This window comes from Sceloporus occidentalis, unplaced genomic scaffold (assembly GCF_023333645.1).
Source record: "Sceloporus occidentalis isolate IW3139 unplaced genomic scaffold, rSceOcc1.0.p SCAF_9, whole genome shotgun sequence".
In the NCBI taxonomy this organism is placed as follows: Eukaryota; Metazoa; Chordata; class Lepidosauria; order Squamata; family Phrynosomatidae; genus Sceloporus; species Sceloporus occidentalis.
The window spans coordinates 33,423,711-33,449,316 of record NW_028316989.1 but is presented as its reverse complement, the minus strand read 5'-3'; the positions used below and the strand labels follow the sequence as shown (position 1 = coordinate 33,449,316).

The window sequence follows — 25,606 nt, the reverse complement described above, 5'->3', positions numbered from 1 at the left end:
AATAGTAAATTATTTTTTACCAAACAAATGAAACACATGATCAGATTAGATTGGCTTTGTCCAGCCATTGGCCTCCAATAAATAACAGCTACCTATAAATTCTAAAAAGAACTGCAAACCCAGGTGGTGAGCTGTGAGCCACATCTGCAGATCAGCTACTGCTTGTCTCTAAGCCATAGGTGGGCAAAGGTCTGACATTGACCCTAAGGGAACCTGGGAAGACTGCTCTTTGCCAATATGGGGAGCCACATAAATAGCTTTGCAAGGCCACACTTTCTCTACCTCCTTTATGAAGGACTTCAGTGGGAATGCTTTGCCTGTGGCAAGGGACAGCCTCTTTGGCTTGTGGCATGCCGGTCATATGCATGTATGGCAATGTGTGCTGGAGTCCACTTTTGGCATGACTGCAAAGGAATAGCATTTGCAGCAACAGCCAAATTCTGAGCATGGCAATGCTAGCTCATAGCAATATGCTACAAGAGAGGGGCATCGCCTTTCCCCATGGAAGAATGCCCTAGAAGAGAGGCTGGAGCCCAACATCATATCCTCCAGTGTTTCACAGTTTGAATTTGTGACCTCTGTGGCTGAGTAACAAGAGAATGTAGTCAACATAGCAAAAGTTATTAATGAGGAAGAAAGGAGGAGGTAGGAGAAGCTGCAGCAGTGTGCTTTTGCCTGAGCCTCCTGGGAAGGGCAAGAGTCCATTCCTTCGTCTCCTCTCCCTCCTGGTGAGTTAATGGAGTACAAACTATTTTTGGACTCAGTTTACAGCAACTGAAGTAAGCTGTGGACAAAGGGAGAAAGTGAGAGGAGGAAGAGAATGTGGGAAACTTTTAAAGCAACTGAAAAAATGGGATGGCAGAGGATTAATCAGGACTGTTGCTGCCAAATTGGGACAATTGGAGTGTCTGCAATATAGGAGGAAAAACAAATGGAAAACTAACAAATCAATTAGCTATGAACCAGATAAACTGGCACTGATGCTGGCAACTGCGTGGTTTACTCTGTGAAGTTTGTCACTGCAAGGAGAGGCATATGAGCCCCACCAGAAACACTGAAAGTTTCAGAGATTCAAAGAAGCCAGTGTTGGGAGATAAATCTTTACCAGCTTCCAGGAATCTTTTCCTACAGGGCCAGCATGACCAAGCTCTGTCTCCAGAGCCACAGCAGGCAGTCTTGTCTGTGTCCCCTGAGATACTGACAAATTTTGCCATACTGACAAAAAATACCTGGTCTTTGTGACTTGGACCTGCTCTTCTGGCTGACTACAACGGTCCCAAAAAGCAAGCCATGCTGGATGCTGTCACTTACAGAGTGGGAAGTCTAGAAGAGAGCTGATTCATGCGATGAAAAGCTCCTTCATACAAACATAAAGACAAATTCCCTGCATGTATAACAACTAGAGTGACAGAGAGTTGGGCTCTAGCTTAAGCTTCTTCCTGACATATTAACTTTTTACATATAGAGATTTATTTTTTAAATGAAGGAGAATTCAGTCAAGAGAGCCTCCATGCACTTGTTGAAACAATATTCTCCAACAAGGGTTCAATGGAACTAGTCCTTGTTTTGATGATCATAACATAGATTGAGGGATCAGGAGTTATGGATTTCATTCCAACTCTATTTGTCTATTATTCCCTTCACAGCATTTATTCTAGTTCCTATTCCCCGACATAAGGAGCCAGCATGGTGTAGCAGTTTGAGTGTTGGACTAGGACATTGGGAGACAAGGGTTTGAATTCCCACTCGGCCATGGAGGCCCACTGGGTGACCTTGGGTGAGTCACATTCTCTCAGCCTCAGAGGAAGATAAGGGCAAACTCCCTCTGGCCAAATCCTGCCAAGAAATGAAACCGATAGGTTCATTTTAGGGTTGCCACAAGTCAGAAATGACTTGAAGGCATGCAGATTTGGGGGGATCTCTGATGAACTGGCATCTACATGCAGTAAAGGGAACTCTCAGGATGCCTTGTTTCATTATTATTGTTTCTTAAACTTGAAATAGTATATATTCCTGAGGTCTGACTCAATTGCTCTAGCTAAAATGCCAGACGAATGAAGGCCCGTCACAAGCTTGACAGCAGCTCCATCTCATTCCATCTGCTCCAGATTATGAGCTGGCTCCTGTCTTTGACAGCCTTTGCCATTTTGCCGCAGTGCAAAAGACAGATGCTCATAGATTTGGCTAGTATGCATTGGGAGGTGGGTGTACATCAAAAAGGATGCTGAAAATAGCACAATTAAAAAACCCTTGAAGCTTCTCTCTCCCATCATATAAATCATTCTACTTCATGGAACCAATGCAATACTTGGAAATGCATTCTTAGGCAGGAGAAGAAACAGATATTAATAAGCTGTAAGGTGGGGAGAACATAGTGTTCCCAACTGGAAGGAATCTAGAGTATACTTTATTATGGTACGGCCTGATCCTTGCAGAATTAACTAGTTTTACTATGTTTCATCTAACTGATGAACAAGTCACTGCAGAGAACAAAGGCACACCTTAAGTACCCATGGATGAAAAGCTGTTGCTCTGCACACGGCCATAAAAAAGTGAACATTATTTTTGTTATGTGCTTTCAAGTTGATACCAATTCATGTCAACCCAATGTAGGTATTTCTTGGCAAGACTGATTCAGAAAAGGTTTGCCATTGGCTTTCTCTGAGGCTGAGAGAGTGCGATTTGCTCAAGGTTTCCTCGGGTTTCCATGGCTGAGTGGGATTTGTGTCCTAGTCTCACAAAATCCTAGTCTAACACGCAAACATTACACTATATCGTGTCTCAAAGCTTGTTTAGTCTTGCCAAAACACTATCTTAAGTTCTATAAGTGGAGGGGACTCCTCTATGTATCTCTAGTCCAGTTGGTGGAAATAAATGGTGAACACACAGACACACACACACACACACACACACACACACACACACACACACACACAATATTATTTTCCAGACAAAAAGCAGCAAAATAGAGATGGAGAATACAGCAAGCTGGCAAAGCGGGAGTCATGAAATTTTTTAAAGCAGTTCTATTCTCTTGTTGTGCTCAAGGCAGTCTCTCTAATACAATACATTAAGTTTAGGAACTTTCTTTTTTCTCCCTATTTTTATTATTTCCCCCCTATTTTTATTCCCACTCCCAGAATCCTAAAATCAGCATGGCCATGGGACATTCTAGGAGCAGTTCAAAACAGTAATCTTTCCAGGTTCTGAGCTTTAGAGACTGAGAATGTGCAGAGACATTTCTCCCCTGAAAAACAATTGGAGAGCTGCTACATATTATTAAAAGAAAGTCTCTCTACTCCTCTAAACATAAATGAAGTGCAGTGGGGCTTAAGACTGCAAAGTTGTGGAACCAATTACTTAACCCAGTATAAAATCGGAAAGAACAGGAGGAAAATGTGGGATTTTTCAATCAGTCTGAATGGACTCTTAAAGAGGTGCATCGGTCTCTCTCTTGTTGGAGATCTCCAAGCATTGGCCAGCTTTGAATTGCCTGCGTCCAGTAGACAGCTGGATTAGATGGCCCAAATAACTCTCTCCAACACTTCAGAAGCTTGCAACAAGTATATTTGCATTTCGGTTGGCCAATAAAGGTATCACTGGTGGATTTCTGTTTGTATTTGTTAAATGGCCAACACAGCTACCCCTGCGTGTTTTCTCTCCAACACTGTCAGTCTAAGAGTGTGTATTTTGTGGGAGGAGATGATTTGGAATGTGATGAGTTTCTCTTTGAACTTGGAGATCTTCTAATATTGAGAAGAGGGCACTTTACGGGGGCTGCAAAGGTCTGTGTTTCCCAAGCCCCTGACGTTGTTTCTCTAATGATGCATCTGAAACGGATTTTGATTTATTATACCACACACTGTAGCTTTCGACCCAAGAGCCTGGAATGAGGAGAGTGGATGTACACAGCACACTGAGATGGAGGGAGAGAGCAACACAAAATGGGACTGAAGTGTGAGAAAACTGGCAACGTCATGTGTGTTGTGTGTGTTGGATGCCTTCAAGTCGTTTCCAACTTATGGTAACCCTAAGGGGAACTTATAATGAGGTTTTCTTGGCAAGATGTGTTCAGAGGAGGTTTGTCCTTGCCTTCTCCTGAGGCTGAGAGCATGTGACTTGCCCAAAATCACCCAATGTGTTTCATGGCCAACGTGGGAATCGAACCCTGGTCTCCAGAGTCACAGTCCAGTACTCAAACCACTACACCACACTGGCTCTTGTCAATGTCTTATACAGTAGGAATAATAAATACTTGGACAGAAGGAACTAGCTGACAATGGTCATTATTATGGACTATCATTAGCAGTAAAATTCCTGGAGAGTCCATTTAGTGCCCAGGTCTTAGAGCTGCTTCTTCCCGCTAACCTTTTGGCACCCCTGCCCACCTGCCCCTGCCGATGGTACTATAAACACCACCTATCACCATGGTAAATTTAAGAGAGAGACAGAGAGAAAAAACCACCACTGTACTGTACACTGTTTCACAAAAGGAAAATGTAGCACACACATACAGTCACCACAGCACAACACGACTGTCCTGCAGGTCAACACACACAATTTCTTCAAACGAATTATCTCCATGGACGGTTCATTGAGGAACAAAGTCAAGGAGAGGGGGAATAAGAAGGAGAATCCGAGCACCTCTCTGCGGTCAAGGAAGTTATTATACAGCCCCATCCCTCCTGTACAGTGAAACCTTTCCCACCCCACCCCACCACCCGCACTCACAGAAACGCACACCCGTACACACACACACAAACACACACTCTCCTGCTCCAGTTCTTCCTGCCCACCTCAGGCCACCAACTCATTGGGCTCACAATCTCCCTGGGATCATTCTCATCTGGGTCGCATCTCACATGTCGTTCGGGTAATTATAGTTAGGGGTGGCCGAATATTGTGTTTCATGCTGCATCACGGCTCCCTGGGCTGCCCCAACAGCCACATTTTGGGCCGCCTGTTGTACGTGGGGGTTCTTCCAGGCTCCCGTTGTCCACTCCTCTTGCGCTTTGCTCAAACTCCCGCCGCTTCCTCGGTAAAATTTATGCACCTGTGTCAGAGGAAGCAGAAAGAATGAGATGCAGGAGGCATGCATACAACTTACCAATTGGGGAATGGCTTTGAGAGGGTCAGGAAACAAAGCAGCGGGATAGTTTTCTCCTTGACGGTTGGGGGAGAGAATGAAAGAGGTGATACAGTTTGAGATAATATGGTGTGAACAAGGGTGAAAGAATGAGGCATGGACTAAGGCTGCCTTCCAGATGTTGAGCTGCAACTCTCAACAGCCTTAGCCACCAGTCAATGCTGAAGGATGCCAGGAGATGCAGTCCAGCAATATCTGGCGGACTGAACTTTCCCACCACTAGACTAGTCTTTGGAGAGGTCAGTTTGGAAAAATAAATAAATAAATAAATAAATAAATAACATTATTATTATTATTATTATTATTATTATTACTACAGTTGGCCCTCCACATCCATGGATTTTTTATCCATGGATTGAAGCATCCATGGATTAAGAATATTCCAAAAAATATAAATTCCAAAAAAGCAAACCTTGAATTTGCCACTTTTATACAAGCGATATCATTTTACTATGGCATTACATTTAACTGGACTTGAGCATTCAAGGATTTTGTTATCCACGTGGCATCCTGGAACTAAACCCCAGTGGATACCAAGGGGCCACTGTATTATTATGTAGATAACCTGGACCCAAACCAGACATTTGAGAAAGACTGTGCTACGAATGGAAGAGAAAGCACATCTGTGAGTAATAAGATGCAAGAGAGAACGTTTGCGATATCATAGGATAAGATACAGTTATTTTCATAGAATTATAGAGTTGGAAGAAACCTCAAAGGTCATCCAGTCTAACTCCATTCTGCCATGCAGGAATACACAATCAAAGCACTCCCGACACAAGGCCATCCAGCCTCTGTTTAAAAACCTCCAAAGAAGGAAATTCCACCACTCTCTGAAGCTGTGTATTCCACCGTCGAACAGCATAAATCCATACAAGGAGAGTGTGTGATGGCAGTTGCAGAAGATAATGAAACCTAGTAGCTGCTCTTGAAGGAAACAGGGTTAGGCAGAAAGTTTTAGCAACTGGAAATGGGCAAGGCAAAGCCACAGTGGATCTGGTGATTCCCAATTAAATCCAAAAAGCTTGAGGTCTGCCCAGTCACTCACGCAACATAAAGTTCCTATGAAAATCTTTCCTTACCATACTGAGGGCAATGAAGGAGAAAACAGACATGGCTGTGAAGAGGATGGTGGGGATGAGCATCACGACAGCTGAGCCCACGTTGGTCCCAAAGAAAGATATTGCCGCAATCCAGCCACTAAGCAGAAAACAGAAGGGCCAAAGAGAGACTTTGAGGAATATAAGAAACCTCTGCCATCTCTCAGAACCATTAATTCTATTACTGTCTAAAGAATTTGCAGATCAGATTCTGTAAGGGAAGCTTTCAAGTTGGCTGTATATGGGACCTCACTGAGGAACAAGCCAAGAACCAGGAAAAAAAGGTCCCAAGACATAAGATGCTTCAGGACAGGGAGACTAGAGGGATAAAATCTGAAAGGAAGGTACAGAGTAAGGAACAGACATTGGCGTGGTACAGACCGTCAAAAAAGGGCGACCTGCCAATGCCTGTTCTTCCTCCGTAGGGAAGCCACAGCCACCAAACCACGCGGCTTCCCTCCAGCAGAAAAAGAATCCATGAAAAGCAGGTTCTTTTAAAGCCGCAAGGTTGGTGTAACAAGTGCGCCGCTGGGACACTCAATATGTAAGCGCCATGCTGCAACGTGTGGACACCGCACGGCGCTTACGTAACAACGGCGGCGCCCATGTATACAGGATGCCGCCATTATTATGTCGCCATTACCTACTAGGGATGTGGGGTATGCAGTCGCTCCACCCCCGCGCAACCCTAGTACATGGCCAGGCTGGTGCAAAGCACCGGTCTGGACCATGCCTTAGAGTGCATCTATACTGTAGAAATAATGCAGTTTGACACCACCACTGGAAATGATCCCCTAAGGCATTTGGGGGCAAAAAACCTTTTGCAAAAAATGTTGCTTGATCCCTGGGGGCCCATGTAGGTCCAAACATGGTGGAAATGTCCTCTATACCCCCTACACCTAGAGGGCATTTAAGAAACAAACTATAATTTAAAAAAAATAACTTGTCCTGCACTAAAAAGACCTACTTTGCTCCAGTTTTTCCAGAAAACCCGGAGCAAAACGTAGTGGCAATGGCCAGCTCAATTCCCACACAGTCCCTGTGAGTGTCCCTGCCAGTCGCTCTGTTCACACAAGTTGCCCTGAGGTCAGAACAAGGTGCCCAGCACAAGACCTCAGAGTGATTTGTGCCCTCAACTGTGCCATGTAGGTAGGCAGCTGCCCATTGTTGGCCAAAAACCCACAGCACATAAGGGGGCAAATTCGGGGCCACAATACTTCAGAGCAGTCCAGTGTATTGTGGCAAAATAAGCCCACAGTGCAGTTGCCCACCTCTGATCTATACATATATATTACCATATGCAAATCTATGCCTTCCCTCATTGTCCTTTCTGGTGATGCATTTCTCCTTTTTTGATAAGTGTCTATCTTAAAGCCTCAAGATTGTAATTCTATTGCTTGCAGATTCTACTGAAGAATCACCTGAATCAAACTGAGGTATCTTTAGCTGGGCAAAAGAATCCCATGGATGCATTTGGATTCACACTTACCAGACTCCCCAGCCAGGGATCCCAACTGCCTGGATAATGCTGATCACTAGCTGGGCCATGAAGGTGAAGAAGAAAGCCATGAAGCTGAAGGAACTGTCTGTCCTGCAAAAAGGAAGACATTGCCATCACTGCCTTATGCCTTACTGCTAACAACAACGGAATCCCAAAGACAAACAAAGACCTTCCTGCATCCCACAGCTGAGAATGTTTCTTTTAAAAAAGGAATTAATTGCTTTAGTCATTACTTTGGTTGCACAGGAGATCATTACTTGCCATTATTACTGCAATCAGGTAACTTGCTAACCATTCACGATTATTATTACCATTGTGGCATTGGCTGTAACTAGAAAATACAGAGGAAAGGCTCTTTGTTTCTCCCAATTGGTCAATTCTAATATTGCACCATTGAAATTCTGGAAAATACTGCAAAATACAGTAGAAAGCAAACCTTCTCAGATGCAGCACAAGGCAGTCACTGATGTGACCCTTCTCCACCTCCAGTTGCTCAGAAAGGGCCAGAACACTGAACTAGCAATGAGTAATGAGCAAACAGGTCTGATACAGGTAGGAACTCTGTTCCAGCTTGTTGCTGCAAAAAGTAGTTACCAAAGTAACACATTAGAAAAATGACTTGTTTCCTAGCTCTGCTCACACTTGGAATGCTTTTCAGCAGCAGCCACATATCGCCTGGACTTTTCAAGAGAACCATCATCAGATACCACAGTTAAAATGACATCAGTCTTCAGGAAGAAATGGGTTTGAGGAAGGAAAGGATGCTGCCACGAAGTACAGTCACTCCTCTGTTTTCACAGACTTGTAGTCTGCATCCCTTGCTGGTTTGCAAGTGGCAAACATAGAAGGACAAAATGGGGGGCAGGCCACCATTGAAGCCAATGTCCACTTTTGCAGGGGGACGGATCAGATCCCCCACAAAAACAGAGAGGCAACGATATTTCCATTTGGTATGTTGATGATAAGGCATTGTTTTACCCACATTCTCTAGTTTTGAGCAGCTCAGCTCCAGGGGAAAGAGAAAAGGCTGCGTGTAAATCTCCAGCTTGGTTAGTAGAGCACCAGCTTGCTACAGTTGGCAAGGCTAAACACTCTAACCTCCAAAATGGATCAAGGAATATATTATAAATCTATCTACAGTTTATGACATATACCAAAATATGTGACTATACAATAATCAAACATACACCCAATATATTGTTTGTGCTTATTAGTTTAGGTGTCAGTCACTTATGAACTCAGTCTTTGTGGGTGAACAAGAAGGACTATCACAATATTATTTGGAGATGACCCATGAAACATGAAGACACAGGGCCAGGCCTTGAGATCTAGCAATCCTAGATGCTCATGACTAGGTGGATGTGGAAGACATACAGATTATGAATTACAGAAGAACTGAGGCAAAAGACGTAAAGAGGGGAGGGGGGAGAGAGAAGGTGTACTTTGCCACTTACTTGAAGGCTTTGTAAATAGGTCTAAACCAGCAGACATAGGAACAGGGTGTAAAGAGAATAAGCCAGAGAATTGCCAGTCCAAAGTTAACCGCTCCACCGCCTCCGATCATCCATGCAAGACAGCCAATCAGATTCACTGCCAAGGTGATGCTATTCACTGCAAATACATTTATAGAAAGAGACAGAGAGTGGGAGAGAGAAAGAGAAAGAAAAGGCAAGGAAAGAAAGGAGAGAGAGAGAAGAAAGAGCAAAACAAGCTGATCACTCAGTAAGAGAAAGGTAGGCTAAAGCTGCAGAAAGCCCTTTGAGAGCAACGGTTCGGAAATTTAATAAAGCACTTTGCAGTTTTGTAATTGCACGTCACAAGCGAGTTCTGGAAAACTGAAAGACAGAAGTGTCCATGCAAAGGAATGGAAAAAAGAAGTATTGGGGTTGGGTGGAGGGAAATGAATGGCCAACTAAAAACTCTCTATCAACCAAGAATCAATCACTTCTGCTTAAATGCATGCAAAATCCCCTGCCTCACAGTTTCCCTGGATCATACTTCTGCACAAGTGTTTGGGCAAAGCAACTGTACCAGTTGTGGGTAGAGATGGTGCAAGCACTTAATAGACTGGTTTTGTAACTGGTTGCTTGCTGTGCATAACTGGTTGCATAAATGGCTGCACCACTGGTTCCACTACGACTTTGCACAGCCACTTGTACAAGAAAGCTCTACCAGATATCTCCCTTGAGCTAATTCTGAGAAAGCATAATTGCCTTGCACTAATGCAAGTACAACCTTGAATACAGGCTCGTTAAAGCTATTCATGTGCCTTTTATGCATGAGTGTGAGAGAATATATGTACATGTATATGTATGCTTGAGAGACAGCATGATGTAGTGATTTGAGCAAGGGACTACAACTCTGGAGATCTGTGTTTGATTCATTGCTCGGCCAAGGAAACCCACTGGGTGGCATTGGGCTGGTCACACAAGGAAACCCCATGATAGGTTTGCCTTAGGGTCATCATAAGTAGGAAATGAATTGAAGACACAACAACAACAATCTATGCATAATTACAAGTGAATGGGAGGAAGTTAAACTGTGGTGATGTTAAGCAGGGAAGGGTGCTAACGTTATGAAGTCAAAGGCTTTCACAGACGGCACACATATTTTTTGTGATTTTTTTCAGGCTATGTGGCCATATTCTAGAAGAGTTCATTCCTGGCATTTCGCCGGCATCTGTGGCTGGCACCTTCCCAGACGATCTCTGAAGATGCCAGCCACAGGTGCCAGCGAGACGTCAGGAATAAATTCTTCTACAACTTGGCTACATAGCCCGAAAACCCCACCAAAAATGATGCTAACATTCTTTCCTTCAACAAAAGTCCTAACCCACCCACCCCGGCTGTTTGCAAGCCTGACCACAAAATGACTGCTAGCCCCATGCAGTTAACATGGACTCTGTAGATCTCTAGGAGATCCAGGGATGGTTTTTACAGGATCCATGAACTAGTTGTAAAAATTATTTTTTCCTCTTTTACTTCCCACCTTGTACTTGAATTTCTCCTAACACGCTGAAGCCCAGAGGGAAATTATTGTTGTTGTCTTTTCATACACTGTATTATGATTATGATTATTTTCATTCCAGACAGGTTTGCAATGCAACGAAATCAACTATACTCAGCACTGGAAAGATTCAAAGGCATAGCTGGGTTAGTCTGTCAAATCAGTATGGAAAGCACCTTTGAGAATAGCACCTTTGAGAGTAAAGGAGAGAAAGAAGTTGGTAGCCTGACTTTTCATAGACATCAGCCTACTTTGTCATATGCTAGAGGCATCTGTGAACCAGAGGCAATTAAATCAACATAGCTTGTATGAGTACAAAAGTTGTCATGTAAGAATATAAAAGGGAGCCCATTAATGTACAAACAAGAACATTAAGCCAAGGATGCAGTGAAAAGGGCAGCAAAATGCCAGGGACAGTAACTTTCCTCTGTTCAGAGAGTGATCAGAAAATGCTCTCAGATAGAAGTACATTATGGAGAGACTCAGAAAGGCACAAAAGTGGCAATGCATTAAATAGGTCAGACTCAGGGATGGTGCATGGACAGGGAGAAAGGAATCAATGAAAAGTTTAATCACATTAAACCACACATGCATCCTTTCCAATTTATTGGATGGGCTTTGCTGACATGATTAAAAGATAGTGCTGCCACAACAGATATTGCTGCCTGAGGCAAGGGACATGTTGGGAGGTCCCCTCATTTAATGTTCAGAAGCTGAAGACAAGCAAAGATGATTTCTCTTTGGAATGGGATACGGTTCTCTTCTGGACCTCAAAACAGCAGTAGTTCCCAAACTTTGGTACTCCAGATGTTTTGGATTTCATCTTCCCGAATTCCTGAATGTGGACCAAGGTGGCTAGGATGTCTGGGGTATAAAGTCTAAAACATCTGGAGGGCCAAAGTTTGGGAACCACAGGGCTAGATTCTCAGTGGTTCCCAAACTTTGGTTGTCCAGATATTTTGGACTTTAACTCCCAGAATTCCTGACTGTTAGCCAAGTTGTCTGGGGCTCCTGGAAGTTGCCCTCAATGCCCTCTTTGCCCATGAAACCCCACAACTCACACATCCAGAGGTAGTAAAGGCGCTTGACTGTTGTTCGGTGTAGCGGTGGGATCTCTTCATCAAAATCTTGGTAAAAACATGGCTTCAAGGGGATGAATCGAGGGAGAGGGGGGAAATTGTTCATCCTTTCTGTTTAAAAAAAAAAGCAGAGGATTTTGCATTTTTATTCATTTCCCTCTCCCAAATAGAATATATTTGCTTTTTAGTTATACTTTATCTTGCCTTTTTGCTAAAAACAGCACTCAGTCTGCTAGCGATATCACAAAAAAAGAGAAACTAAGCAATAAAACTATTAAAACCAACCAGCTATAAACACCAAAACAGTTTAGAAGGTCAGTATATGTCAAAATACATGACACTTATATAGCAAAATATATATAAGTCAGCCCTCGAATTCTGCACTCACAGATTCAACCAACCATGGTTCAAAAATATTCACACACAATTTTCCCCACAAAAAAACAAACTTTGATTTTACCATTTCATATAAGGGATGCCATTTTACTACATCATTGTATATAATGGGACTTGAGCATCCACAGATTTTGGAATCCATGGGGAATCCTGGAACCAAATTTCAGCAGATACCAAGGGCCCACTGTATTAGAAACAATGATAATATTTACTATTTGCCCAGCTCTTGCACATGTTGAATTTATAGAAAAGCCAGGCACAAAACAATGGCTTGCATTTGCTATTCCATAGTTAATGGTTCCATGCTTTGGTTGTTCAGATGCTGAGCCAGCAAACCATAGTTGAATGCAGCTTTTGTTTTCTATCAGCTCAGCATGGTTGTCTTCACAAGTTCACTCCTGTCTTCATAGTATATCATCATCTTATGGTAGATCAGTGTCCCTAACTATGGTTGACCAACAGTCTATAAATCGAAGCAAACTTCACACAAACTGTGATGGACAAACCAGCTTCAAACCATCATTTCAAATAGTGATTTCTTTTCACCAAAGAAACCATGGTTTGTGTGTAGGCTCTGGTTCAGGCATTAAAACTAATGGTTTCATGCTACATCTGAATGTAGCTGTTACCTTGGATATACTTATAACCAGAGGCTGGAAAAGCTATGGATTACAGATCCCACAGCCATCATGGGACCTGTAGTCCAAAAAAGATAACTGTTATATGATCTGGACATAACAACTCTGTTGTACTGTCATATTATAAACACTGAGATAGACCGCTAGATATTTTTCTTCATAGATTTAAATTGTACATTTCATAGTGCATTTCATATTTCATGGTATGTGGTTAATATTATCCTAGGTCTTTATATTTTCTCATCTCCCAAACAGCCATTCCTGTAATTCCTCTGAAACTACAATGGCCATGAGTCTGTGTTAATGCAAACACATTTTGACATGAGCCTCAGAAAGTAATCTATTTTGGGGAGGTTTTTCCTGGTTGTGTGGGTTTTTCATTTCTTATTTCTACAGCCGCTGACAGTTCCATTAACTTTTTAAATATTTCTCTGCCATCCTGTTTTTTAACCCTTAATCCAAGGTTTCTCCACCAAGGTTCTCTGGAACCCTTGCATTCCATGAGAGATTGTGATTTTTAAAGAGAATAAACTTTTTTTGAGCCATACAAGATATTGTAGATATCATCATTTTTATTCCCTGAGACCTCTAATTTTTATGCCAGGGTTCCCTGAGACCTGAATATTATTTCAAAAGTTCCTCAAAGCATAAAAAGCTGCTTCAATTCATATCTGATATACAGAAAAAGACAGTGGCATGCTCCTTTCCTGGGAAAAAGACAACACAAAAAGACCGTCTGCGTTGTTTGAAATTGTTTCAAAGTACTCCCCCCCCCCCCCAAAAAAAAGACCACACAAAAGATTTATTGCTTTAAATTGTTTTGAAATACTTTAATTGGTCTTAATCTGTCTTCTTTCAACTTATTAAAATGTTTAATATGTCTTCAGCCTTTTAAGGCCACTTTTACAGTGTGCATTGTTTTAAGCTGACCCTGTTCTTGTAATGTATACCACCCTGAGATGGTCCAGATAGAGGGCAGAATATATAAATATTTAAAATAAATAAATAAAATCACATGGAGGGTAAAAGGACTCTTTAGCCTACTGGTTCCTTACCATTGGTCATAGAATCATAGAATCATAGAGTTAGAAGAGACCCCAAGGGCCATCCAGTCCAACCCCCTGCCATGCAGGAACTCCAAATCAAAGCATCCCTGACAGATGGACACCCAGCCTCTGTTTAAAGACCTCCAAAGAAGCAGATCTTCCAGGTATTGATTTCAATGCCCAGAGTTCCTAACCCATAGCAATGCTATTTATTACTGCTTGGGTAAGTTGAATTAATTAGAGCTCTCTTGCAGTTGCAGAGAATTCTAAATACTTCACAAAACTACAAATCCCGGGTTTCGGTAGAATGGAGCCTTGGCAGATAAAGCAGAATCAAAGTGTTGTAATTGGGGAGTAATGAAAGAAGCCCCGGATACTATGAAAAAGACCATGCTGTAATTCAGGGAAACACCCTCAGATCTCTCATGCAAAGAATTTAAAATCCCTTGCTACTATTTCCAGAGATTGGTAGGATGGACCCAGGACAATTGAAGGGATATCAGACTTCTAAAAATGTGGCATGCTCTTTCACTTTCTATGTGCATGTAATGGGGCCAGCCTTATTTGGTGGAGTGGCATGAAAAAATAAGGAGGGAGGATGAAATGGAGTATTATGAAGAGGAATAATGAACAATGCACTCCATACAACAACATTTTGTCACTATTATTTTGGACCGTGAGCTCTGTGTGTTCTTACGAAAGAGGGAACTCTGTCAGAGTCAAGAATTGTTTTGTCAATAATTCTGCTTAGTTCAAGCCTGAAACATTGGAATAAGGTGAAATAAAGTACAGTAGGGCCTTGTTATCTGCTGGGGTTTGCTTCCAGGATCCCCCGTAGAGAACAAAATCTGTAGATGCTCAAGTCCCATTAAATATAATGGCAGAGCAAAATGGTGTCCTTTATAAAATGGAAAATCAAGATTTGCTATTTGGAATTTATGCTTTTTTGGAATATTTTCAAGCCATGGATGCTTGAATCCATGGATAAAATATCCATGGATAAGGAGGGCCAATTGTAGAATTCAGCCCCATTATCATAGGAAAAAAGGAAACAGCTCCAATGGCAATGTGCTGTTTAATCCATTACGGATTCTGGCCAAAATTTTACAGGAGCAATCTAAGGTACCAAGCCGATGCTAGAGACATTATACAGCACCTTGGACGGCAACAGCCTAAAGTCCAGCATGAATTCATTACAATCTGTTGACAACAGAGCCAGCAATCTCCATTGATAAAGGGTTGGTATTACCAGACCTTGCTTGACCTATTCACACAAGGAAAGATTTTGCTAAGAAGGAAATCTTATTATCTTACCTCCCATGGTGTCTACCAGTCCTTATTCACAACGACGCAGAATAACTCCCCACACCACCACCAAAGCTGAAAGAAATTAGGAGACAGATAAGTGGATAGTGCCATTATACATGTTTAGACACTAGGTGGCATTGGACTTGTTTGCACCTGGAAGGAATTAGACATTTCCAGCTGTTCCATGCTTGTTGGAGAGAACCAGTGAGTTCTTGTTTGGCCATCTGATGAATATTAGAATCACAGAATTGGAAGAGACCCCAAGGGCCATCCAGTCCAACCCCTTTCTGCCATGCAGGAATTCTCAATCAAAGCATACCTGACAGATAGCCAACCAGCCTCTGTTTAAAGACTTCAAAGGAGGGAAACTGCACCACTCATTGCTAAAAGGAGGCATACATTTCCATGAACCTTGCATATGCTAATTTATATACATGCACACAAATTTGGAAATAAGCATTATAACTTAAATAGAGCTGCTTTCCTTCTCAGCCTAGAGAAGAAGACTGCGACCAGGTGACTAGCGTGCCTCCCTGTTCAGTCTGTTGTCCAAGTGCTAAATATCAATGGCAAACTTCAAGGCCCACACTCTCTCTTTCTATGGTTTGTTGTTGTTATTTGCCATCAAATTGACTTTAACTTATGGTTATCCAAAGTCTGGGGAGCCTCATAAAACCTTGGTCATCTGTTGCCCTGCTCAGGTCTTGCAAACTCAGTGCTGTGGTTTCCTTGATTGAGTCTGTTCACCTGAAAAAGACAATAATGCTAGAAAAGGTGATGCATAGTAGAAAGAGAGGAATTTCAGAGGACTACCAAGACCTCCTCTTTCTCTGTACATGGTTTATTGTTGTTATTTGCCATCAGATGGGCTTTCTGATGGTTAGACTCAACCAAGGAGACCACAGCTCTGATTCTGCAGGACCTCAGCAGAACAGTTGAGGACAGGGGGTCTTGAAGACATCTTATTCATTAGGTTGCGAAGTCACCTCTATGGCAGTTACCAACAACAACAATAATAATGATAATAATAATAGTGGACCAGGAAACCTCTGTTGATGGACTGGACTTTCCATTTCTGCTGTTTCTCTTTCCAATCTTCCTTTGTAGTGTTTTTGTTCAAAGACTGGTGTCCTGAGGTCCAAGATGGGATGCTGAGGAAGACTGGAGTGTTCTGCAACTGGGTTTTGTATATTCCCATTCCTAATGTCTGATTTAAGTCCATTTATCCTCTGGTGCAGAGGCTGTCCTGTTTGCATACTGTACAGTGCTAGAGGCAGCTGCCATTTACCTTGCCTTACCAGGTGTTTCTAAAGCCCTCCTTTGCCATCATTCCAGTGCCAATGCTGCTAAAAAATCTTGAGTCTAGACAGAGGACAGGAAGTAAAAGGAGGGCTGGGCAGATGTAAAAGACTTTGTAAAAAGCAACTTTGCAAAAAGAGCCTTTGTTAACTGAGGTATCCCTGCCTGCTATCACAGAAGTGGGAGAAGACTGAAGAACTGCAACAGAGGTGGATGAAAACATAACAACATCTTAGTAGCAAAGCCATTAGAGACAGATTGAACTGGCTTCTAAGGCCCTCCAGCGCCTGCTGATAAACACACCAGCTTTAGCTTGAGATGTAAAAAGAGGCTGTGCAATGTAGGACAGATATACTTAGCCTCTGGCGCTTCCTGAATCACCTACATTTGACCTACAGTGACCCTCTTTAATCCACAGAAGGAGATCTGTGGGCTGGGAGGAAGAATCGGAAGAGCTGTGCAACAAAGACCAGATCAGCTTTTCAAGGGCTGACCGTTCTGCAATCCCAGGCTTCTGACCGTGTTTTCCAACTAGGGACTCCACAAATGCAAACAGGAGAGCAGAAGCTCAGTCTGCACAGAGGACTATATCCTTGTTTACATTATATTATTTAGGCCAGTGCTACTCAACGTCATGGTCCCAATGGGTACAAGTCGAGTTCCAGACCCTAGCACACTGGAAAGCAGTAATTGTTGGTACCCACCTCAGGTAGCCTGGAAAACACTGCTTTAGGTAACTGTTTGGTTCTTTCTGGAGGGTTTAGAGCAGTGGTTCTCAACCTGTGGGTCATGACCCCTTTGGGGGTCGAATGACCCTTTCACAAGGGTCACCTAAGGCCATCAGAAAACACATATTTCCAATGGTCTTAGGAGCTGAGATGCCACAATTTTATGGTTGGGGGTCACCACAACATGAGAAACTGTATCAAAAGGTTGTGGCATTAGGAAGACTAATAACCACTGGTTTAGAGGGTAGTTGATTTTGAAGGTACTCTGACCCCACTTTAAATCCTGGTTTGGTGTTTACATGAATATAAGCTCTGCATCGCATGCTTCCTGTTTATCATGCATGCAACAGTTTGAACCTCCCACCCCTAGTTTGCACAAACCATAATTTGCCCACAGTTTGAACATGGTTTACAATCCTGGTTTGGAGGAAGACCACATGCTAGATGGATGGACTCATATTAAGGACAGACATGAATTTACAGGACCTTAGCAGAGCAGTGGAATACAGGGAGTCTTGGAGATGTCTAATCCACAAGGCCGCCATGAGTCAGGATTGACTCAAGGACAGTTAACAACAACAGCAGCAATGGGATAAACTATGGCTTCCCACTTTTCTCATTTGTTGTTGTATGCCTTCAGGTTGTTTCCAATTTATGGTGACACTAAGGCAAACCTATCATGGGGTTTTCTTGGTAAAATTTGTTCAGAGGTGGTTTGCCATTGTCTTCCCCTGAAGCTAAGAGATTGTGACTTGCCCAAGATCATCCAGAGGGTTTAATGGCCAAGTGGAGAATCAAACCCTGGTCTTTGGAGTCATAATCCAACACTCAAACCATTGCACCATGTTTAATCTCACCTTTCCTCCCATGGGATCAAAAGAGAACTCCTTCTTCTCCTGTAACACAGGTAGATTAAGGCCCTGTACAGACTGGTGAAAAGCACTGGCATGTGGATGGAGTCATGGTGTAGCATCTGCACGCTCAATGCTGTGACCCTGCCACCCAGGGCGCCATTTTGGTGTGTGCCCGTTTACATGGTGTGTGCCACGATGACACTACTGTGGCACAGCACCCAAATGGCACAGCACACTGCTCCCTCCAGGGAGCAGATCGCTGCTGCTGCGTGTGGTTGTTGTGGCACTGATCTGGGGCAAAAAGGGGCGGCTGCATGCCACCCATCTGTATAGCCCCTAGGTGAGCTTGTTATTGGCCCCAGGAGCTTTCCAAGGTATTGAACTCTCAGCTTGAAAAGTGGTTTTGGCTACAATGAATAACTCCATTAAAGTTAAACCCAGAATGGATTCACTACCTCACCAACATAGGAACTACTAGCCAACATTGTCCTTAATTCCCAAACACCACCAGGAGAAATCCTAGGACATCAAATAAATATGAACAGCAATTGCACAAACATTTCTTTGGAGGCACATCCCATTGAGCTCAAGCAAAAAGTGACAGGTATGCAGAATTGGGCTTGACTGTATCTGGCAACCCAAACTGGCCTTAGCAGATGATTGGCAACAGCAGGATTCAACATTTGGACGTCATAAATAAGCAATAGAAGCCATGGTTTAATGCAAACCATTATCTGCTATTTGTGAAATAGCATGGGCATGTACTCAAACCGTAAAAGGTTGTGTTTATTTCCAAGGCATCCTGGTTGTTGTTGTTGTTATTTTACTCTCTCATATAGCCTATAAAGTCCTTTTTAGCTTGGGTCCAGGCTTTTTGAAGGATCTCCATTTATGAGCTCATTAGCACTCTAACATCTTCAAGAGAGACTCCTTTCTCTATCCCACCACCTTCTCAGGGTCATTTGGTAGGGACAAGGGAGACCTTCCTAGAGGCTGTTCCCAGAATTTGGAACTCTCTCCCGCGGGAAACCATGATGACTCCACCCTTGCCCACCTTCTTCTAGCAAGTCAAAATCTTTCTTATGCCATAAGGTTTTTACATACTGATTGGGATGGGCTTTTCATGCTATACAATGCTGTTTTTATGGTTTATATGTAGTCCTTTGGGAGCCTATGGTGTAGGGGTTTGAGCACTGGACTATGATCTTGGAGACCAGGGTTTAAATCTTCATTCAGCCATTGGGTGACTGTGGGCAAGTCATACTCTCTCAACCTCTGAGGAAGGGAATGGCAAATCTTCTCTAAACTAACCTTGCCAAGAAATCTTCATGATAAGTTGGAAATGACTTGATTCTGGTCTCCAAAGTCATAGTCCTACCACTACATGATGCTGGCTCTCCATTCAAGACTAGCTGCAAATTATTCGATAGAATCATAGAATTGTAAGAGTTGGAAAGAATACCAAGGAGCATGTAGTTTAACCCTAAGGCAAGAACCCATAGCAAAAGTATCCCTGAAAGGTGGTCCTCCAGTCTCTACTTAAAAACCTCTAACCAAGGAGAGTCCCTCACTTCTCTGTTGTCTATGACAAATGGTTCTTAGCACCAGGAAGTTCTTCCAAAGATTTATTCTCAGTCTTCTTTCTATTGTTTTAGGTCCTATTCTCTGAGGCAACTAAAGCTAAGCTTGATCCAGCTTCCACGTGACACTCCTTCAGTAAATGAAAATGCCTGTCACTCCTCAATCTTTTCTTCTGATGTCTAGCTTCATCAACGATTTTTCACTTGACCTGGGACTTCAAGATCCACAGTGATCGTGTTATGATTCCATTTTAATTGCCATGGCAACCTCAGGTGGAATCCTAGGGTTTGCAGTCTGGTGAGGAACTAGAGCTCTGTGCGGAGAGTTCTAAATACCCCTTCCTAAACTACAAATCCCAGGAACCCACATCCAGGTTGAGAACTTATACTGAAAGATAAGCTTTTTTTCTGTTTTGGTCATAACAAACATGCACATCCATACCTGAGGAAGCCTTTACAACCACAACAGACTCACAGAAATACACATATACATTATCTGTACTTGACGTCAATGAGAACCATTGTTGTGAGCAGGGTGTTGGATTGTAACTTAGAAGATAGAGGTTCTAGTTGCCACTGAGCCATAAAACCCACTCCAACCACTCTTTCTCCAACCACTCTTTCTCACGGATACCATGGATTGCCAAAAAAACAAATAAAAATGGCTCCAAGAGCAAGGAATGGCCGAATTCTCACTAGAAGGCAAAATGATTGGACAGGCTTTCATACTTCAGATCCATCATAAAGTTTGTTGTTGTGTGCCTCCAAGTCATTTCTGACTTATGACTCATTGCAAAGGACAAAAATGAGCCATAAAGTAGAAGGCGGTAGGAAAAGGGGAAGACCACATTACAGATGGATTGATTTCATCAGGAAGCTACAACTGCCTTGAGCTTGCAAGACCTGAGTTTTTTTGTTTTGTTAACTACCTTCAAGTCGATTTTGACCCATGACCCATGGCAACCCTGTGGATGAGACTCCCTTCCACTGCTCTGCTTAGTTCCTGCAAACTCATACCTGTGACCTCTGTAATAGAGTCCATCCATCTGGCATATGGTCTTCCTCCCTTTCTGTTTCCCTCCACCTTTCCTAGCATTATTGGTTTTTTTCTATTGAGTCCTTATGATGTGTCCAAAGAACGACAGCCTCAGTTTTGTCATCTTGGCTTCCAGGGAGATTTCTGGCTTGATCTGCTCTAGGACCCATTTGTTTGTCTTTTTGGCTGTCTATGGGATCCTCAGCACTCTTCTCCAGCACAACATCTCAAATGAATGGATTTTCTTCCTGACTACAGCAGCTCAAAACAAGGGCTCTTGAAGGTTTCTCATAGGGTTGCCATATGTTGAAGCCAACTTAAAGGAAATTAACAACACAGATGCACCACCCAGAGCTAGATGATAATAATAATAATAATAATAATAATAATAATAATAATGTTTATTTATATACCACTTTTCCAAATTAGATCAAAGCGGTGTACAACAGGAAGTACAATACAAAGTCAAAATAAAACATAACAGGCCTCTCTCCCCCTCAAGATGGTGGTCGGAAGGAGGGCTTTTTCTTCGTTCAGGCAGGCAGTTGGATAGATTAGAGTTGGAAGAGACTCCACAGGTCATCCAGTCTAGCCCCTTTCTGCCATGCAGGAAGACACAATCAAAACATGCCCGAGAGATGGCCATCCAAGCCTCTGTTTAAAAATCTCCAAAGATGGAGACTCCACCACACTTCGAGGCAGTGTGTTCCACTTACCATTAGAAAGTTATTCCTAATGTTTAGGTGGAATCTCTTTTTCTGTAGATTGAATCCATTCCTCCATGTTCTAGTCTCTGGAGCAGCAGAAAGCAAGCTTGCTCCACCCTCAATATGATATCCCTTCAAATATTTAAACATGACTACAATGTCCCCTCAACCTTCTCTTTTCCAGGCTAAACACACCCAGCTCCCTAAGCTGCTGCTCATAGGGCATGGCTTCTAGACTTTTCACTGTTTTGGTCACCCTCCTCAGGACACCTTTACATCTGCTAGTGTGAGGGTAAAGGGAAGAGGAGGAAAGCTAAACAAGCCACCTTGAACTCACAAGACAATAAAACCAGATACAGATGTTACTTGGTAATGATAATGATGTAATATACTAGAGAGAGCCAACATGATGTAGTAGTTTGCGTGTTGAACTACAACTCTGGAGGCCAGGGTTTGATTCCCAGCTCAGCCATGAAACCTATTGGGTGACTTTGGGGATGTCACAGTCTCTCAGCCTCAAAGAAATGATTGTGATTCTGAAGATCAGGATTTGATTTCCAGCTTGGCAATGGAAACCCACTGGGTGACCTTGGGAAAGTCACACTCTCTCAGCCCCAGGAGATGGCAAAGGCAAAGCCCCTCTGAAATAACTTATCAAGATACCCCATGACAGGTTCACCTTAGGATCACCATAAATTGGAAACAACTTGAAGGTACACAACAACAACAACAACAACAACAACAACAACAACATACTAGATAAATTCTCCACAAGGCAGTGCCGGCTGGCTGCTCCAGTAGCAAGGAGTGGCAAATCCATTCGTGGATTTAGCTTACAGGTGCTCTCCAAGCAAAGGGATCTTGTAGCACCTTTGAGAAAGGTCCGAAACATACTGCAGAAATAATCCAGTTTGAGACCACTTTAACTGCCCTGGCTCAATGCTAGGGAATCCTGGGAAGTGTAGTTCATTGGAGCACCAGAGCTCTCTGACAGCGATGGCTAAATGTCTCACAAAATTACAGTCCCCAGAATCCCCCAGCATTGATCCAGGGTAGTTAAAGCGGTCTCAAACTGGATTATTTCTGTGGTGGGACCTAACTGAAAGACACTGGTAGCATGAGCTTTCGTAGACTTCAGCCTACTCCCTCAGATGCATGTTGAGGTGTTGTTCAAGGTGCTGAAGTTTATGCCTAAAATAAATTCAGCACCACAAACAGCTCCTTTAAAAAACTAAAGCCCAAAGTGTGTCCGCTGCCCCTCTGTCATGGCAAAAAAAACCAAGCCATCTCTGCAAGAAGTCTTAGATGAAGAAGCTGGAGAACCCAATGGCTTTTCAGAGGTCATTGGATATTCGTTCCCATCAGCCCTAGCCAGTCTGGCAGACAGTGAGGCATGATGGGAGCAGTAGTTCATCAATAACCTGGGAGGCCAATGCTTGAGCTGCCTTTGAGCATGTGCTGATCTGATGCTCTCCAGCAAAGACCCTCCAAACACACAGCTGAGGTCACCCTTGAGGTCCTTTTTGGAATATTCTTCCACACTTAAGAGATTCCTGATAGAGAGGGAGTTCATCCCATGGCATAAAGACATCCCTAGAGAGAGTAGAGCCAGCATGGTTAGTGGTTTGAGCTATGCCCTGAAGACCACGGTTCAAATCCATGCTGGCCAAGCCACATCCTCTCGGCCTCACTGGCAAAACCCTTTCTGAACAAACCTTGCCAAAGAAAACCCTGCTAGATAGGCTTGCCTTAGGGCTGCATTAGGCCAAAAATGACGTGAAGGCACACAACAACAACAACAACAACAACAACAGACAGCCAATACATTGTCAGGCCCCAGAAGACCTCCAAACACTAGCCAAGCATTTGACCTCTTTTGCATCCTAGCCAGGCTAAAATATTATTTTTTTCATGCCACAAAGAGATGCACATAGATCTTTATGCAATGGTTGGAGAAGAAGAGCAAAGGAGAAGAGCTCCGGCTTCCAAAACCCCAGAGGAAAGGAAGCCGATCTGCAAAGGCAATCAGAACACAAACAGAAACACAAACACACAGCTCAGGGCCTTGTCTTTTCTGCAAAGATGGAGGTGGCCAGCAAAGAGACTATAGGGAGGGGGAGAGCAAGATGCCTCTTGGCCTTTCTCTCCTTTCCAAGCAAGAGGCCTCTAAGCCATCCCTCTGCAAAGCAAAAGATCCCTTGCAAGGCGGATCCAGCACCAAGGCCTGGGATGCTGGGATGCTGCGCCATCCAGGCTGAGCACACGTCCTCCATTCCCCAGGGCTCATCCTCCATTTCACCTTACCCTCCAGGAGGCATCCCAGAAAACCCTCCTCCATTGACCCCGAAGCATGCATTTCTACGGATAGCTTTGATTGGGCCTGACCCTCCATCATCATCATAATCATTTGTCCTTGCACGTCCTACATTTTGAGCCTCGTCCTCCCTTGCATCCTTGGCAGCCATGCCCATGGAAGAGGCCTTTCCAGCTGTTCTTGTGGGACCATTCCAGATGTTTGCAAAGGTTTGGCCATTTTGCAAAAGCTGGTGGCTTGCAAATGCTGGTGACTTGAAAAAGGGATCCCCCTCATTCCCCCTTCTCCGGTTGCTCTGCACTCACCACTAGGAAGCACTGCTCCCGCTGGGCTTCCAGTCCTGCAAACAGCTTGCCAGGCTCCCCACCCGCAGCGCCCGCCGGCGCCTCTTGCTTGCTGCAGCTCTCGCGAGACTGCCTCGCCTCCTCTTCCCTCCCCGCTCTGCTCCTCTCTTGCGCACAGAGGAGGGGGCTGTCCAGGGTCCTGAAATGCCAGCCTTGGCCAGCAGGGGAGCAGGCGGCGCCATCATCGCCAACTGGAATCCTCCAATACTGTTGTTGTTGTTATTATTATTGTTGTTGTTGTTGTTGTTGTTTGTATTGAACTTTATTTAATAAAGCGCTGTAGGTTTACACAGTACATAAAACAGAGTAGAATAAAATGAAATAAAATGGACCTGCCAGTGGCGTACATTCCAGAGTTGGAAGAGACTGCAAGGGCCATCCAGTCCAGCCTTCTGCCATGCAGGAACTCACCCTCAAACCATCCCCGACAGATGGCCATCCAGCCTCTGTTTAAAGACCCCCAAGGAAGGGGACTCCAGCACCCTCCAAGATTATATATTCCATTATCAAACAGCTCTTACTGTCAGGAAGTCCTTACTAGTGTTGAGTGGAATCTCTTTTCTTGCAGCTTGCATCCATTTTTCCTGGTCTTGTTCTCTGGAGCAGCAGAAAACAAGCTTGCTCCCTCCTCAATATGACATCCCTTCAAGTATTTAAACAGGGCTGTCCTATCACCTCTTAAATCATCTCTTCTCCAGGCTATACATATCCAGCTCCCTAAGTTGCTCCTCATAGGGCACTGGTTCCTAATCATTGGTCCTTCATATGTTTTAGACATCAGCTTCCAGAATTTCTGACTATTGGCCAAGCTTGCTGGGGCTTCTGGGAGCTGAAGTCCAAAACACTTCAGAACCAAAGTTCGGGATTCACTGTCACAAGGCCTGGTTTCCAGACCTTTCGCTATTTTGGTTGCCCTCCTCTGGAAAATCATACCACCACCTTAATTGTCTCTTCTCCAAGCTAGACATACCCAGCTCCCTAGCTACTCCTCATAGGATATGGTTTACATACTTTTCTTAGGTACCCCAAGGGCAATCCAGTCCAACCTCATTCTGCCATGCAGGAACTCACCATCAAAGCACTAACAACAGAGCCTCTGATTAAAGACCTCCAAAGAAGGAGACTCCACTACTCTCCAAAATTACATATTCCGCTATCAAACAGCTCTTATTGTCACGAAGTTCCTCCTAACGTTGAGGTGGAATCTCTTTTCTTGTACTGTAGTTTGAATCCACTGCTCTGTGTCCCAGTGTCTGGAGCAGCAGAAAACAAGCTAGCTCCCTCCTCAATACGACATCCCTTCAATTATTTAAACAGGGCTATCATATCACCTCTTAACCTTCTCTTCTCCAGGCTAAACTTCCCCAGCTCCCTAAGTCTTTCATCATAAGATATGGTTTCCAAACCTTTCTTAGAGATGCAGGGGACCCCAAGTACCATCCACAGGGAGGCATTGGCAAAACCCCTTTTGAATAAACCTTGCCAAAGAAAATCCTGCCATAGGTTTACTTTAGGCTCACCATA

General features: G+C 43.5%; 1 protein-coding gene across 2 annotated transcripts; it reads right to left on the bottom strand.

Annotated features, from left to right (window-relative positions):
* SCAMP5 (secretory carrier membrane protein 5) lies at positions 1–24,149 on the bottom strand. Of its 2 annotated transcripts, none has more exons than XM_089538653.1 (7): positions 24,044–24,149; positions 15,227–15,292; positions 11,815–11,943; positions 9,202–9,358; positions 7,736–7,837; positions 6,229–6,346; positions 1–5,053 (listed from the first exon to the last, which is right to left on the bottom strand). In XM_089538653.1, exons 2-7 carry the CDS (start codon positions 15,231–15,233, stop codon positions 4,859–4,861), a joined length of 708 nt encoding a protein of 235 aa, XP_089394779.1. In that variant the 5' UTR covers positions 15,234–15,292; positions 24,044–24,149; the 3' UTR covers positions 1–4,858. The 2 variants fall into 2 exon arrangements, with proteins under 2 accessions (XP_089394779.1, XP_089394780.1); XM_089538654.1 differs by lacking the exon at positions 24,044–24,149 and adding an exon at positions 16,268–16,286.
* Between the last annotated feature and the right edge of the window lie 1,457 nt (positions 24,150–25,606).